The 18,010-nt window shown below is 42.7% G+C and overlaps 1 protein-coding gene across 3 annotated transcripts in view; it reads right to left on the bottom strand.

Moving 5' to 3' along the window:
- The window catches only part of RNF38 (ring finger protein 38), a 178,474-nt gene extending 161,149 nt beyond the window's left edge, over positions 1 to 17,325 (bottom strand). For 2 of the 3 annotated variants that reach the window (XR_010920773.1, XM_067553363.1), the window contains exon 1: positions 15,853 to 17,325. Coding sequence is in view for 2 of the 3 variants with exons in the window: in XM_067553363.1 (XP_067409464.1) it covers positions 15,853 to 16,315 (463 nt within the window). In the remaining variant the exon portion in view is untranslated. Of the gene's footprint in view, positions 1 to 15,042; positions 15,117 to 15,852 lie in introns of those variants that run through there. The other variant, XM_067553364.1, reaches the window with a different exon arrangement.
- Between the last annotated feature and the right edge of the window lie 685 nt (positions 17,326 to 18,010).

The raw sequence follows: 18,010 nt of genomic DNA, 5'->3' as shown, positions 1-18,010 counted from the left end.
GATAATACTCTATATCCTAGTAAGGAAGAGAGGATAGAAGTTGATAAAGTACAGGTAGGAACTAAAGAGAAACAGTGAAATGAGAGAGTCCTATTTAATTACATCACATTAAGGCAGACAAATGAATATTGACACATTTTATAAGCGCTTGTATAGAAATGGAAGAAGAATGAATACTAAGGTGGGTGATCAGAGTGTCTGGCATTTCATGGAGATACTGATATAATAGGCATCACAGAAACTTTGTAGAAGGATGATAATCAATGGGACATGATATCAGGATACAAAATACATAGAATGACAGAGTAGGTCATGCTGGTGAGGGGGTGGGACGATGTGTGAAAGGAAGCATAAAGAGTCAAATATAGTAAAAATCTTAAATGGATCGAACAGTACATAGAATCTTTAAGGATAGAAATTCCGTGCTTGAATAATGAATATAGTAGTATATTCCTACTGCTGACTACATGACCAAGATGGTGACGGTGACTATGAAATGCTCAGAGAGATCAGAGCGGCTACAAAAACAAAACTCAATAATAATGGGGGATTTCAACTATCCCCAGACTGACTGGAACATGTCACCTCAGGACTGGATGTAGAGATAAAATTTCTGGACACTATAAATGGCTGCTTCTTGGAGAAGCTTGTCCTGGAACCCACAAAGGGAAAGGTAATTCTTGATTTAGTCTTAAGTGAAGCATGGAATCTGATCCAAGAAGTAAACATACCTGAACTGCTAGGTAACACCAGCCATAATGGAATTAAATGTAATATCCTTGGGGTGGGGGGGGAGGAAATAAAGAAACGGCTACAGTAGCATTTAACTTCAAAAAAGGGGAACGACACAAAAATGAGGAAGCCATTTACACAAAAATAAAAGGAACATTCACAAGAGAGAAATGACTGCAAACTACATAGAAACTAAACAGTTAAAGCAGGTTATGGTCGAGATCTACAAAATAATGAATATTATAGAGACAGTGAATAAGGAACTGTTATTTACCCCTTCACATAGCACAAGAATCAAGGGCCATCGGATGAAATTAATAGACAGCAGGTTTAAAACAAACAATAGGAAATACTTCTTCACACAACACACAACCAACCTGTGGAACTCATTGCCAAAGGATGTTGTGAAGGCCAAAGTATAATTGGGTTCAAAAAAGAACTAGATAAGTTCATGGGGGATAGGTCTATCAATGGCTATTAGCCAAAATGGGCAGGGATGCAACCCACGCTCTGGGTGTCCCTAAACCTCTGACTACCAGAAACTGGGACTGGACAACAAGGGATGAATCACTCAAAATTGCCCTGTTCTGTTCCTTCCCTCTGAAGCATCTGGCACTGGCCATTTTCAGAAGACAAGATACTGGGCCAGACAGATCACACTTATGTTCTTATGTAAGAGTTCAAAACATGACAACTTTAAATAATCAGCTGATGGGGAAGCCTCCTCAAATATAATCTCTCCCTCTCAAAAAGAATTTACCATCCCTGAAAATTAGAATAAAACAGCCATTATTTTTGGAGCTTCACAAAAAGACATGCTACACTCCCTCTGCTGGTGCTGCAACAGCAGTTAGCTAGTTAGCATTTATCTAGAGCACCAATGACTTCAATGGACATTGCTATCCCAAATAAAACATGTGGGCAGGAGATCATCTGTATTAAAATTGTGCTGCAGCTCACCAAAGCAAAATTCTAGTACCTTTTAGAACCTTGTTATTGGCAATACCCTAGGAAACCCTGAGTCATCTGCATCTCCCACTTCCACACTGGCACATCAACACTGGGCTGACTGCAGGGCTCCCGGTCAATCAGCAACAACGTGCTGTGCTGAATCAGGATATCATTTTGTCCTTCAATGCAAGTGATGCACATCAAGCTGGGCCACTCCAGCAGAATGCGCTAGCATGTTCCATAGGACAGGTGAGCAATGGAGAGGGGAAAAGTTGAGAGGAACGTAAAATGCTCAAGAGAAGACAATTAACAACAAAAGACTAGGCAATGGAGAGACGCACAGGAGTAGAGTAACCATAGCTGGGGAGAATACATAAGATGCTGTTGTAGGAAATCCATCTTTGGGATTCACTCACCTGATTTTAAGAGGGACTGTGTAAAGCTCCAGAGAAAGGAAGGAAAGCCCCAGGCACCCTAGTATATTTGGAGGGAAAGTTCCTTCTTGATTCAAAACACAGCAAACGACATGAGCAAGAATCAATTCCACTGCACTTCTAAAGGCTGGTCTACACTAGAAAAATTAGATGGGTGTAACTGTCAGTTGATTTTTTTACTGATACAGTGTAAATAGTACAGACCCTACTGTGGGATGCAATTATATTGGTAACCACTATAGCTTATTCTGCTTCCTGAAACTCCCAATATAGTTAAAACAGCAAACCTTTCCAATGCAGGTAAGCCTCTAAATCACAAGTTCTAAGACACTAACAATACTAAACTCTTAAAAACCTCCACAGTCACCACTGGTTCTGGCAGTACCTGCTAAACTTTAGGTGTGTAAGAAGTTTTGTTTTTTCCTGTTGCTGCCTGACTACATGGTTAAATCCTTACTCAGTTATTTTGGTCCCTCTTTAAAGAAGCAATAAAGCACACATTGCTAAGTCTTCTCCAATTGTATAGATTTAAGCTCTTCAGAGCATTGTAGTTAAAACATTCTGAACAGCCCATCATTTTAGCATGTCTTCACCAGACAATTCTCCTCAATTTGTATATCCCTCCGGAAGTAAAATGCCCCAAAACTGGATGCAGTGACCTGAAGGTGCAGCTTCACCATAGCCTGGTACAATGGTATAATGATTTCTCAAGTCTTGTTTATAATACTCCTTTTGATGCAGCCTAGGATCCCATTAGCTTTCTTTGCTGCCAGTGGACAATGTAGTCTCCTCTTTATGTTACTATTAAATGTGAATCCCCAAGTTCCTTGCATTGTTAGGAAGAATGAAGAAAGACAGAAAAGAAGGAAAACAACAGCAGGAGAGATAGAGTCATGAAGAGAAGGAAAACGCCCTTAGACATGCTCCTCGTTAGTGCCCGACAGGAAGCACTACATCCAAAAACCACAACGCAATTGATAGGAAAGCCCCAAATTATTTACCTTGAAGTAGAGGAATAAGATAAAAGTGAAGAAACAGGAAGAGTAGTAAATGTCTTGGCAGCAAAATGTTTTAAGATTACATTTGCACCCACTTTAATCTGGGATTCAAACTCTCCAGAAAATTCAGCTACTTTCCTTGTTTTCACTTCTTCTGACCCCTCCACACGCAGCCAAAACAATTTCAACTTCCATACATCTAACTATATATGATATATTGCACAATTCACCCTACACACACACGCCCTTTTCTTTTGCAAGTCTTCTTTCAATAACACATGCACACAGACTTTTTCTGCAAGGGAAAAAAAGGGTGCCTATGCCATTTTTTCTTTATGACAAACAATGTTTTTTTTGGTTTGTTCTGCTCATTTTTTACTTTGCAAATTCCGGTCTTGTCTACCCTGTTTTACTTGGAAAACTCTATGGATGACTGGAGAACTAGTAGATTTATTGTGTCAAAGATATCGCTAAAGTGAGGATTGACTGGTTGAGAGAGGAAGCAATTTAAAGTTTTCTTTTTGTGTTTCCACATATTTAACTCAGGCAACTGACATTTGAAAGACTGCTGTTAAGCTCAACATCCCTGCCACTTGGGCTAAGGGGTAAGAATGCTCTCAATTTGCTTCTCTGAACCCTCTAGCAAAACAGGGGAGTAGAGACTTGACCCTCCCCCCACCCACCCACACACACACTGTTTGGGGGAGATGATCAGTGACAGTATCTCTAAAACGGGAGTGCCATTCTGATTTTTGTCAAATCACAACCAGCCAGCATATTATAAAGTTACAAACTGAATAAAGGAAGTACACAAGAGCTCCAATTCAAGTCACAGAATTCAGTGGACTAGCAATTTTTTCCTCTTCTGAAACCTTCTAAATTTAGAAAAAACGAACAGATTAACAGTTTGCCTTTCACCACGCTTCTTTAGATTGTATCAATCATTTGGAACAGTTAGGTGACTCTGGTTGGAATAACGTAACCATTCCATTTGGAGCCAGGAAGTACTTTTGCAAAATGACAACTCAAGAAGTATTGGCTAATACTTTTGTAAGCAGTTTGTGTTGTATGCATTGTGCTTCCTCCGATTCCTGCCCCAAACACTCCACTGTAACTGAATTTCTAACCATAGTCATCAGTTCAAAACAAAGTATCAGGAATTCAGATAGGAAGTCACAAATATGAGATTTACTTACTTATCTGAATGCTCCCCAAAATACCACTCTCTTGTTACAGGTCCTTCTGAAACAACAGGGATAATGTCCAGGATTCAAAATCAGTTATGTAGATCAGTGACTACCCCTATAGATAGTCCATTTACTTTTCTCTCTCTCACACGCAAAAACAAATAAATCCCCATCAGCAGAATTTCAGTTAAAATGGGTGATATGATTTTCAAGTACTGGAATAGCTATTCTGGACAGCTAAACTCTATTTTGCAAGAATTAAAAAAAAAAATCTGCGAGAAGAGACTCCACACACAGTCAGTTTTGCCAAATCTCTCTTTTACACTCAGGGGCTGAACCCATCTATAGAAAGCTAGTATTCGGGATTATTATATCCTTTTACGATGAAAAGCCTCCTGGCTTTTTTTTTTTAAACCTCCTCCTGACCCAGCAAATCTATTATAAAAATACCTAGACAACTCATTAAGCAATTCCTGAGGATTTTTTTGGGTCTGTTATCTGTTAAAGGAAAAGGAAGTTTAGTATTCCCTACTGGGGACTATGCTACACCCTGAGGAATAAGGGAATGACACACTGACTTTTACCTGTCTATTTTAGGTACTGAGGTGTACTTATTTGTTGTTTGTCTTATGGTGTGCCAAAATGGAATATTTAATCTAGGTTATTAAATTAAGACTACTATCCTTTCATTCTATAAGAGCTAGCTACTCACTATTACCAATTCAAACCTATTCTGATGACCCTGTTACAGAACCATCATAGCTTCGGGAAGTCTTTGGAGGCAGAATCATCTCCCAGTCACTCTTCTAACACTGGAGCTAGCTCAATCCCAGCCTGCCACAGAAAACACGTTCTTTAAAGAAAGGGCACACAAAGAAATTAAAACAATTTCAGATTGTCATTTATGCAAATACAACAAAAAACACTAGAATGTATCAGCAAATTAGATTTCCTAAGGTTTTTTTTTTTTTTTTTTCTCTGCAACTGGAAAAAACAGGAGGGGGAAAAAACCTATGCACTTTTTTTTATAATCTACTGAAATTCAACAAAAAGGAACTGCCAGTTTACAAACTGTTCGACTGCACTGATATTATCGACACTTACTGAAGCTGCCTTCATTCACACAGGATTTATTTTTGCTATTTGGAATGATGGGATTACGACTAGTGAGACTAATGGACTAAGGCACCTGTTGTCTCATGCTCTCAGATGGCTATGAAAGGACAAGAAGAACATATTCCTTTGTTGGGAGCAGATTCCTAAATAGGGTTGATATTTAAAGCATAGTATTACCAGGTTCAGAGGCCCTACCCTGTCCCTGGCAAATGAGGAGTTAATAGCAACTCAGGTTCATGCAGGTGCTGCACAGAAGCAGCTGCTCTAGGAACAAAGATTGCCTGAGAGAAGGCTGTTCTTTGAACGCAGGATTGGGTAAAAAATCCCTGAGCCAAGAAACATCTCTGGGTTATATTTTGATGTTTGTTATCTGTTTTCTGAGACCAAGAGATAAAATTCTCTTTAGGAAAGGGGATGTAACTGGCTGATCCTGCACTTTTGAGCTTTATTGCTTCATCAGTTTACACACTGATATGCTCACAATACTTTGAATTAAGGCCCACAGGAGTATTATGATGGAAACCCACAACCATTTGTTTTGTTATATTACAAATTAATAAAGAATATAAAAAATACATCAGAATATGAAATGTCTTCAAAACGACTTTTAAAAACACTTTTCTTCTCTCTATTAGAAAAGAACACAAACCAATGGGACACCCCTGAATATATGCAAGAACAATAAAACTATTTAGAAGATTATGTAGGTACTACCTAATGAGCAGGGAATGTGTGCAAGACAATGGATATACTACAAGAAAAGGCTGGAAATCAAAAAAAAAATTAAAAAGTTTAAATAAAAGATGAAAGTATTTTCCATGGAATTTTTCCCATTTGTGTTGCCAGCTGTAATAAGCATCAATAAAGAACATCGAATACATATTTTCTTGCGTATTTGTAAACTGATACTTCAGTTTATACCATACTGTTCTTCACAAGTATAAATGTTACTGTCACATAGTCTTGATAGTTTTTACACACTAGTCGCTTAATTGGTTAAGAGCTTTTTCTCTCCCTTAAAATATAAAAACATTAAGAATTTCTGAAAGTTCTGAAATGACCCAATCCACAGGCATAATTTAAAGAGAACTATAGTATCTGCTATACTTGTTTCCCTATCAATTTTGTAAACACGTCTTTTTAATATAAAATCAAAACCTTGCTTGAAATAGATATAAACAAGTATTAAAAATACACATGCACAGTTTCTGCACCACGAAGACTCCATATGCTCCCATGGCTTGCGAGCCAAAAAGTGCAGCATCTTACTACAAAACCTGCCTCCAAATTCCATGCACAAGCCGTTTCTTCCTGCTTGGCTTTCTGCCGTACCAACTTAGAGAGAGAGAGAGAGAAAAAAAAAAAGTGGTCCCACGCAGCAAGAGATCCACAGAATATCTGCGAACTCCAAAAAAAGGACATAGTCTGATTACATAAGAAAGATGTTAGAAGTACTATAACACAACACAGGGGAAAAGAAAGTATAGCCCTAATCTTGCAACATTCGCAGAGATTCTTAGCTAAATCAATGGGACCATTCCCATGCATAAAGTTCATTCATAAAGTCTTTACACAATCAGGACCTAAGCTTCTACAGAAAAACAGAATAAGTTTATGCTCTGAACTGCAGTAACTTGCTACTGGCAAAATACACAGATACCTCTGTTGACATTCATATATACTGGGCAAGCTGTAAACACAGTGGTGAGGGAGAGCACGTACTTCACCTAGAACTGCCAGAGCCCTAGAATAGTTTGCTGCACACGGCTACATGTTGTGGTCACTTACTACGAATACTGCCACACATGGAGTAATGAAGCGCTCCTTATCTTTCCCAGCACAGAATCTGCAACTCTGTCTTTTCAATGAGTGTTAGTGGCCACAACCCCCTCCCTGTTACACAGGCAATCATCATATGATATATCTCGTAATACCACATATGTGCATGTATCTGTACTATGATAGTTGAACTGTTGTATGGTATTCCCTTGTAATACATATATACAAGGAGTAAGAATTGAGATTAAGTGTAAACCTTAGAATCAAGCAATGTTGCATTAAAAGCTCCTTTTAGTTTGTTTTTCCCTTGGAAGTCTCCCATGCGAATACTGACCAAACCCAATTGCTTAGTTTATGAAATCTGAAAAAGATTACAGTCCTCAGCAGAATAACTGCAAGCTGGTTATTAAGCAAGAATCAAACACTATTATTAAGCAAGGTCTATAACATAAAAGCTGCCACATCCATATTATCTGTTCATCTAGGAAACAAAGATGCCCAAAAAGACTGTTACAGGTGCTAGACAGCTTGGGGAACGCGGGTGATCTTCGCCTGGAGGCAGAAGCAGATATTAGCAAGATGTTTTGAAGTGTTATGCCACCGGTATGCTGACGACACAGATCCCTTTACATTGAATCCAAACAGAAGCTGTGACTGAAGCTTGGATGAGAGCTAGCAGGCTGAAGCTCAACTAACTGAGAAGGTGGCATCTTGGTAGCAACTACAGGAGATGCCTGATGCGAGCTCAATTCCTTCAACTGGGGGAAGTGGGGGGGCTGAGTATGTTTTAAGAAAGTGAACAACTGGAGCAGGTGCGTGTTTCAGAAGTTGAGAAAACCAAACACGGTGCATGCTCAAAACACTTCATAAAATACCTATAACTGCTATTTCAAAACCACTTCCCCCTCCTCCCTCCAAAAAGGACAGAGAGCATGCATTTTTCATTCTACATTACATGTCAAGTAACATCTAAAAGAGAGCTATATTGTTAAGTGACCAGAGCACAAAAAGACCAACCAATACTTCTGAACAGTTGAAAAATGTTTTCCACATTCAGGTAGCTCAAACAACCAAATGGATATTTATCACATTTTGGGCACACACGAGAGAAAGAGAACATGCATGAGAGATTTCAGCCAAAAGGCATTTATAGAGCAAATAAAAGGCAACTGAAAAATATGCACAGAATGGAAGTTCCAGCTCACCTCTCACTGCATGAACATATCACAATAGTAAGCATGAAGGGAGGAAAGTATAATTTATAACTAAATTAATCAATTGTAAAAGTTAAAGACCACAAACTTTTAAAGTCTCTCTCTTTAATATCTTGCATTCTCTCCTGTTCCATACAGTCCTTTCCTCCTTCTGTACCTCATCTCTTTCAGGTTGGACAAGTCCATATTTAACTGGCATTTCAGTCAAAACTCTCTGAACTTCTGATTCATATTAGAAACCAAACAAGAAACCACTTGTAATTCTTATACTTCAGATATTTTAAGAAAGAAGCTGAGGTTGCAATGGTATTAGCTGAAACAAAATTTAAAAACACCATCTTTCATATCAAACCATGAAATAAAATTTTGTATGCATTAGGGTATCATTTTGCCAAGATAATCTTGTGGGTAGGAAGTGGCAAGACTAAACACATAAAAAGGTAAGCAAAATCCTTCTAAAAATTGAATCTTTATATAATGTTCACAAACATGCTTAGTAGTACTCTTGTTAAAGCACTTCTTCCTGCTTCCTTTGGGTAACAGACTATTTTTCACCTTAAGTATGTGCAAACAAAACTTCACCTGCCTCTCCACCTGCCCCAAAGCACAACATACATATAAACCAGAAAAAGTACAAAACCTTCTGCTTGTTTATCTTCTAAATGTAATAGACTCTTTAGAAAAACTATGCCTCAGTAATAAGACACACACACACACACACACGAGCACCAGAACTGCAAATATATTAAATTGCATACAAAGAAAAAAAAGCAAGTTTTATATAAACTAAACTAAAGAATGTAACCATGACTATCCAACTGTAAAAGGGGCACTGAATCATTACAGACAGCTGAATTTATTCATTTACTAATCGAGGCTTTTTTTCAGTATTACTATGAGTGGGCATATGCCTCTTTAAGATAGTTTTGTTTAACTGAGGCTGCACTGTATTTTATTTAATTACTTGTAACTGATGATAATTTTGTATTTTTCAACTTCTTTGGAAACACTAGTTTTTAAACACTAAAAAGGTTAGAGTCTATTAATGAATGCTAACTATAAGACACTAGGCCTGATTCTCCTTTCACTTACACAGTGATAAAGCAGGAATAACTCCTCTAAGGTCTATGTCATTACACCAGTGTAAGAGAAGAGTCAGATTCATTGCCTTCACATGTAGCTTTGCAACAGTTTCCTTGTTGACAGAAGCACCTGACCCAGTCTTTTGTCAAGTGTAGCCAAGATCCTGGAGTGGGGGTACACCATGAGGAAGGAAGTACAAAAATCCAAATTTACTTGCATATTCTATAGCTTACCAGTTTTCATGTTTTAGCTAAAACAGCCAATAATATTCAGATGACTTTTTTGTACCAACCAAAAGGGGCTGCCAGCGCACCACAGCCATGTCCTGTTTCTTGGTAAGGCAAGCATTATACCCAAGGACACTGCCACTCTAACGCTGGCTGATTCTGCAAGTTCATTCAACTCTTACTTAAATCAATGGGAACTGAGGTCACTCATCATCTTGCTGGATTAGGCCTTCAGATAACTTGCTAAGCAATCTAAATTGATGTTGCACAGAAAAAGAGATTTTAAAATTAAGTACTTTCTCTCTTCCCCCTCCCAATATTAAATAGGAGTATGTCCTACAGGGACAGAAAATACAGATTTTTCTTAATTATGAAAGATTTGCTTCCCCTACCTCAGCAACTATTACTTTCAGAGTATTCATATTCCAGTAACTGTAGCAATAGCATGGTTTATGTCACAATGTTGGTCTGAAACCTGAAGGATCTCTACAGCTAGTTGTCTTGCACTTTTAAAAGAATGCTCCCTAAAATCCTGTTATCAGACTAACAGCATGATGAGCATTAAGTCTGAAAAATGTAAGTTTGTCAGCAGTTTGTTTGCTATAGGAAGGCAGCAGCGTTAACCCAAGCAACTGCCATCACTTCTCCATACCATTCCTTTTAACCAACTTAACACACTGCGACAAAACAACATAGCATATCTCTGGCCTAGTATACCATGTTTTCAGTCTCTTTTCCTGATTGAGTGAACATATTTATATTCACCATACATTAATAAATATTTAATTTGCTCAAGAAACTAGGAGCGAAGTGAAAAACTTATTGAAATTACAGAGAAGCTACACAGCAAGATTGAGCCATAGGAGAGTCTTACGGAAAGGTACATGATCATTTTCAGATATAAAAACCAAGTGTACATTTCCCAAAGTAATCCCCAGAAATCTGTCTCCTTTTGGTTATTGTGGGCATTAATTTTCTGAAAAATATACTAAATGCTTCCCCTTTTCAAGGGCTTAATTCCATTAACTGTGGTTGTTAATTTATTTCTAGTGAAAAGCTGTTTATAAGAACCAAAAGCAGAAATTAAATATTTAAACAAAAATCTTGGGAAGTGTGTGTTTTGTTTTCACTAAACAATTCAGAGGACCCAAAAGGTAAATTGTAATTTATTATCCATGCTAGATAATTTCTACCCAAAAAACTATGGTGCATTACATGCTCTGGGTTTACAATTCTGAGCAAGTTCTTGCCAAGGATTGCCATCAAACTACAATCATTTCACCTAAAATATAAAAAGATGCAAGACCAGATTTTTATCCACCAAATCAAAGTACTGAATTTATTATTACTAAGGAGATATCCTTGCATCTTGCTCTATTTAAGAGGGTCATAAAGCTGTGAAGGGACCACTGTAACATAAGTAAGAAGACCTACATTTCTAAGCATGCAAGATTAAGCATGACACTCCCCATAAAACCACTGTAACTGCTTTTCAATTCAAAAATAGAACCATACATACTGCACACAGATAACTGCAAAGGGCATTAAAAAATCGCATGTGACAATCTGAAATGTATTGGGAGTTTTCAGTGGTTAAATTAGAACTGTTTAACATATACTGAATCAGGCAAAATTGCTATGAATTGCAACAGCTTTCCACCACATTTTAATAGGAATAGTATCAGCACCCTTATAAGCAAGTCCATCCCCTCACACACTGCAGTTTTGCACAGGTTTGAAAACAGGCTCTGATCATTTAATCAGCAGTTTCAATTCCTCCGAACTAAATTTATTAGCAGCTGCTTATTTCCCACCATCCTTCATAATATTCTATGATAAGGCTTTGAGACTTATGAGTCTTTGACATCATTAATTTGTAGTTTTAGAGCTACTCCATCTAAAATTTAAATACAAGGCTGAAAATTGCAAGCAATGTTAATTGATTTTAGTGCAGCTACCAGGAGCCAGCCAAAAGGTATCTTTCCTAAGTAGCTTTTCTCTGAAATAATTCTATCTTTAAAATGCTTAGTATCCCACTCACTGAAAGTGCATTACTCTAATACATTATTGTTTTTAAGGTTCCCTCCTCCCCAAATGCCAAAACAAAAAAATAATTTTACAGATTGGCGTTTACGAAAATCTGAATGTGAAAGGTCTAAAATTTTCCATTACAACCACACCTGTCTTACCAACTGACAACCAGGTCTCTAGCTGTTCTCATCTACACTTACAAGATATGCCTACAGTGCCGGAGTAAAGCACTTTTGTCTAGTTCTGTCTAAAGTGCCTATTAAGATCAAGATCAATTTCCTGGATGAAAAAGTCAGCAGTTCAGCTCTCTGTTTACTATTCCAATACCTGTTTATTAATTTGACAGTCATGAATAAAGTCCTTTGTATCTGTTGACATGTATCTTTATGGGAAAACACAAATGAGAAACAAAAAAGCCATACTCCAACAAACACCTTTTTTCCTGTGGGGAAAAACAGCAATTGTTTGCCTCAGATTCTGACTTGGTCTGTAAAATGTACTAAGTTTTCTTAATAGTGAAATTTGAATAGCAGCAGTTCATAATATGGTTATTTCAATTGTCTGAGAACAGAGACTATATTAAAAAGCAAACTAATTGAAAAACTATTACTTTCAAGAATGTGACTAAAATCTTTATCAACAAAAAAACAAAAATTTTGATTCTGCAAATGCTTCAGCACATGGTAGTAAAGCTAATCATGTGCATACATGTTTGCAGAATTGGGGCCTTAAAGTGCATTTTTGTAAGACTACTGGTCAAGATTTTGATGGAAAACTGATTAAACATAAATAGCCTGATTTTTCAAAAGACCCAGCTTCAATCAGGCACCTAAATGAAATGGCCAGATTTTTAAGAGTACCAATACTCAGCAGCTCCCTAAAAAGGAGCTAATCTCCTTTGAAGAATCTGGCCCTAGCAGTTCTAAATACGATACTTATACATCGGCAGTACAAGCTTTCCTCATTGCAACAACTCTGCAACCGTAGTTTAAACAAATTTCTGAGCAAAAGCTTTGGACTAATAAATAATACTGGCCCTTCCCGTTCTCAAAGAGAGAAGGCTAAAGAAAATGCATTCAGCCTAATTCAGGGCTGACACAATACTACACAGTTACATAGACTATGACGAAGTAAACACTTCAACTATTAGGATTCAGTTTCTTCTCTGTAACTGTGAAAGATTTCAAATCACAGGAAATACACATCTACAGCTTCAAATTTTTCATTGTCAATATTTCTGTATAGGTTGTTGAAAGTGTAAGGAAGTTAGGAGCAGCTTTAAGAAAGGATGATTTTTGGTTTAAGTCAACAAGTCATCTTACAGCATAATCAATTCAAAAAAAGAAACAAAGTAGTTTCAAGTAAAACAGCTGCTCCCAAGATCTGCCAATTTTTGCACTTTAACAAATATGTTTTTCCTATTAAATAGCATCTCTCTGTTTGTAGCCGCCTTTCACAGAGTGACAACAGGGAAAATTTACTACATACAAAGTAAAACAAAAAAATATTTTTCTGAAATCTTAGGTGTTACCTTTAGAAATAATAGGTAAAACTATCAAACAAGTATAATTTTAAGCTGGTCTCTCTAGTACAAATTCCAATATTAAATTCCAATATAAATAAATTCAGATATTTATAAAATAACTATATAGCTTTATTTTTAAAGTAAAACTTGTACCAATTCTGCAAATCACCCCCCTCACCCCTCCAAAAAAAACCCCTCAAAACATCACCAGAGATATAGATATATGTCCTAGGAAAGGACAGTTTTTTCCCCATCCACCAACCCCCCAAAATTATTTCTCATTCTTCGCTGTTTTCCTGCACTACTTCATAGCTAGTGACGTCTTAAACATGCAGTAAAATTCCCATTGCCATACACAACTACGACAAAATAAGTCCCAATCCTGTCAATTGTTATGCAGGTGCTTAACTGTAAACATCTAGGAGTCCTACTGAAGTAAAGGAGAGCACCCACCTGCTTAAATGAGAAGCACATGCAGTTAAGTGTTTGCAGGTTTGAGGCCTTCACATTTTAGCACCAAAATGAAGTTGAAAGGAGCAGCCAAAAGCTGTGAAGCCATTTTTAACAAGAAACAGACCTGACACTTTTTTTTTTTTTTTTTTTTTAAGTCAGGTGTCTAATACCCAATATAAATAGTGATTAAGAAGGCAGATGGTGTTTCCAAAAGAATAAGCATATTTTCCAATAATCCTGACATCTCCAATATATACAAGAATTTAAGAACTCCCCCATTCTTAATTGGCACATTTATTAGGAATTAAGGAAAGAGGGAAAGATTACCTAAAGAGTTAGCCTCTGCTTTGGATTTATGCACAGACACAGTAGTTCCCCTCCCACATATTTTTTGAAACCAAGCACCATTGCTGATTGTGATTTTCTTCCCAAACTAAATAATGAATAAAAGTCAGAATGCTATTCCTATGAAAACTGATTTTCTGATGCCAACACAAAAACCTAGTGGACAGCAAAAATTAAAACAGTCACAAATACTGTGGAGATTAAATAAGAGTATTTTACATGTACAGTTGCTAAAAGCCATGTTACTGTTACTGAGTCAGTTTTATTACTAGTTATTTCTTTCCCACAGAAATCAGTGCTCGCCATGAACAATCATAGAATCTCACATGGCTACCATGTTTAGTTGATACTCTATAGATCAAAGTTCTGTTAAATGATTCCAGGTCTATATTTAAAAAATATTGTAAGAGGGTATAGCCACAGTTAAAGCCACTGTAAAGAGAAAGTAATGTCAAGTAAATTCAAAAGACCTACTATAGCTATGTGCTAGGAATAATGAAGAGGAAGATCTGTAGAAAGCACAGATAATATATTATTATTTAATAAATGATGTGCTATCTCAACTTTAACTACAGTGTCTCTACCACAATAGTATAATTTATAATTCTACATCTGACAGAAATGAAAAAAACCTGAAATGTCTGGAAGGATGGAATAATTTTAAATGCTTATATACTAACTTTTAGAATACAATCTACGCTGCAGGGGACATGTCCCAATGGATTACATGCAGCAAGATAATTAAACAGCATCCTTTGGCAGACAATTCACTCATTCCAGCATCACAAATATTAGGAGTAAATATGTAAAGATGGACAGGAAAGATCTTCTCAGTGCAGTCTTCTAGATTCCACAGATCCACAATGATCCTGGCCAGTCTATTTCTCACTTTGATGAACATAAAAGTTTCAGTTGGTATGAAAGTTACCATGAGGCAAAACTTGAATAAAATCACAAGTTTATTTACTTTGCTGCATTCTTTCAAGGTACTTTCCTGAAAGTCATTTTCCTAGGGACCTGATCTTTTCTTCTCCCTATATGCGCTGCTCCCATGTCATCCTGCGGACTTATCACCTCACAGCATCAGTGTGTGCAACACCACTGAGAGTGCCCATGGAAATAACTGTGTGTGTTCAGAGCTCAGCTCATCATGAGATCACAGGATGCCCCAGCAGAAATGGGACAGGCATAAACAGAAACACCACCAATTTGTGAGGAGTGCAGGGTAGAAAAGTGCCCCCAGAGACAGAAGTCCCTCCACCTCTCCGCACCAAACTTCCCCCAAGAAGTAAGCAGCAAGCATGTCTAACGTCTGGTATCACATACACCCACCCGCCGCCACGCCGCACAGACAGACACATGTCATCTTCCCTGCGGGGACTGCTACACAAAGAGCCGCTGCTTGGAAGAGCTCCGGCTGAACAACTCTCGGGAAGTGTGAGAGACTGTGTCAACTTCGGGAAAACAAAGTGGGCGGCTATTCCCAGGATCTCTCAGGGCAGCCCCCGCACCGCTAAACTCTTCGGTCCCCAAAGAACTCCACACACACAAACACACACACACACACACACACACAACCCCCCACCTCAACACCCAGCAGCCGCCGCTCCCTGTCCCTCGAGCACCCCCTCATTCCCCGCAGCCCGCTCCCCCCGCAATGCTCCCCAACCTCCTTAGCTGCCCTGCGCCCGCACATCCCCTCGCCCCCCCGGCGCTGCCCACCCCCCAGCCCCTCGCCCCCGCGTCTCCCCTCAGCCGCGCTCCCCGCCCCCGTTACCTGGCGCGGGGGCTCTGGGGCCGGGGGCGGCCCGGAGGTGGCCATGGCCGGCGGGGCTGCCTCTGCCCTGGCTGCGGGCTCCCTGCTCCGGCAGGCTCGGCCCGTGGAGGGGCGGCGGCTGGAAGTGCGCGGCGGCCCCGCTCATGGCGAGGCTGAGGAAGCCGGAGCGGGACCGGGAGCGGGTGCGGGGCGGCTCCAGCAGCAGGAAGGGGGCCGGCGGGGAGGCGGGGGCCGGCGGCGGGGAGGAGAAGGCGGGCGGCGGCGGCGGCGGGGAGGGAAGGAAGGGGGCGGCGGGAGGAGCCGCCTCGCCGGCCTGGCCGGGGGGATCCAGGCGCCCGGCGGCCCGCGGCTCCTCCGCGCCGGTCCCCTGCTTGGCGGGGTCCAGCTCCCGCAGCCGGGCCGGGGGGAAGGGGCGGGCGTCGGGCGGCGCCGCGCAGGGCTGCGAGCTGGCGGCGATCGGCATCGGCTCGCCCGGCCGGCGGGGCCGGGGTCTCCTCAGCGGGCGGCGGGGCCGGGGCGCGAGGGGGGAGCCCGCCCGCGGAAACTTATTGTGGGGGGAGGGGTGCCTCGGCCCCGGGGCGGGGGGGGCCGCCTGGCTGCGGGGTGGCTCCGTCAGCGCCGGGGAGAAAACAAAGGCGGCTGCCCGCCCGCCCGCGGTGCCCCCTCCCTGCGAGCAGCCGCGCCGCGCCGGGGAAGGGAAGGGAAGGCGAAGGGCACCCGAGCCCCGCTGCCCGCCCGCGCCGCGCCCGCCTCGCTCCCCTCAGGCTGGCGGCGCGGCAGGGGACGGCGCCCGCCCGCCCGGCCGCCTTTGTGCGCGCCCGCCCGCCTCGCTCCGGCCTGGCTGGCTGAGGTGGAGAAGTTGCTGCCTCGCCGCCGCCGCGGGAAAGCAGCAGCAGCAGCAGAAACTCTCCGCCGCTGGCTCCGGCGCGGCGCTGCCTCTGCGCGCCCGGCCTCCAGCCCCGCATAAATTACCCAGCGGAGCGCGGCGCCCCGCGCCTCCCGTCCTGCCCACTTCCGTGCCCAGCCCGTCCGCCCGGAGCCAGCCCGCGGCGCGGCGCGGAGCGGAGGGGGCCGAGCCTTCCCGGAACAAACGGCCGGGCCCGGCCCAGATCCTGCCCCGGGCCCCCCCCGCCCGGCTGCCCGCCCGCAAACTTTACTTCTCCCCCGGCCGGCTCCTGCCCTGGCCTGGCCGGGCCGCCCGAGACCCGCCCCGCTCCGCCGGAGCCCCGGGAGCCTTTTCAATCACCCTCGGCCGGCCGGCGGGGAGGGGGGCGCCGTGATCTCCGCTCCCCGCCGCCGTGCTCCGGCCAGGGGCTGCCCGAGCAGGGCGGGGGTCCCCCCCTGCCGCCCCTTTAAAAAAGCATCGGGGCAAACAGCAGGCGGGGGGCTGCTCGCCCGTGTAGGGACCCGAGTCTCTCCACACCTACGGCGGCTACTGTGTGATAGGCGTGCACACGTGTGTGCAACACACCCAGCCCCCCCAGCCCCGTGAAATGCTCTCATCGGTGTGTTGTGGTGTGGTGCGGGGGGGACAGCCGCCAGGGCTTCCTCTGCTCCTATACGTTCCATGCACGCGCCTTTGCACGCCCAGGTGAGCTCTGGCACACGCGGCCACGCTTGGGAGAGTTGCACACTCGGGGGGAGGGGGTGCCATGGGCAGAGATCGGTGCCATTGGAAAGCCCTGGGCAGACCAGACGCGCAGAGCCCGGAATCATCCTCGCCTCCTTCCCTCCCTTCCCCGCTTTGTTCCCTCCCTCCCGGCCCGGCGGGCGGCGCGCAGCAGCCAGGAGCGCGCCCTTGGCCGCTGCTTCTCCCGCAGCCAGCCCTGCCGTCTGCCCTTTGCACACGCACAGCGTGTAACACACACACACACACACACACACACACAGCCCCGGCGCAGCGAGTCAGCCGGTGCGAGCTGTGCAGGGGAGGGAGGCTGCTGCTGCTGCTGCGATCGATTGGGCGGCTGGGCGATTGCTCAGGGCTGGTTGCTCGGCTCCGGGCCGGGGCCGGCTCTCTCCAGCCCTCGGGCGCGAGTGCGCCGCTCTGGCTGGGCGGACCGGACCGGACCGGACCGCGCGGGGGGCTGGAGGCAGCGCGGGGCGGGGCGGGGCGGGGCTGAGCTGAGCGATCTACAGCCCCAGCTGCAGGGGCTGG

This window comes from Emydura macquarii, unplaced genomic scaffold, assembly GCF_026122565.2.
Source record: "Emydura macquarii macquarii isolate MOO-44397 ecotype Brisbane River unplaced genomic scaffold, CSIRO-AGI_Emac_v2 contig_1451, whole genome shotgun sequence".
NCBI lineage: Eukaryota > Metazoa > Chordata > Testudines > Chelidae > Emydura > Emydura macquarii.
The sequence above is the reverse complement of the archived record's forward strand: the minus strand, read 5'-3'. Positions and strand labels throughout refer to the sequence as shown.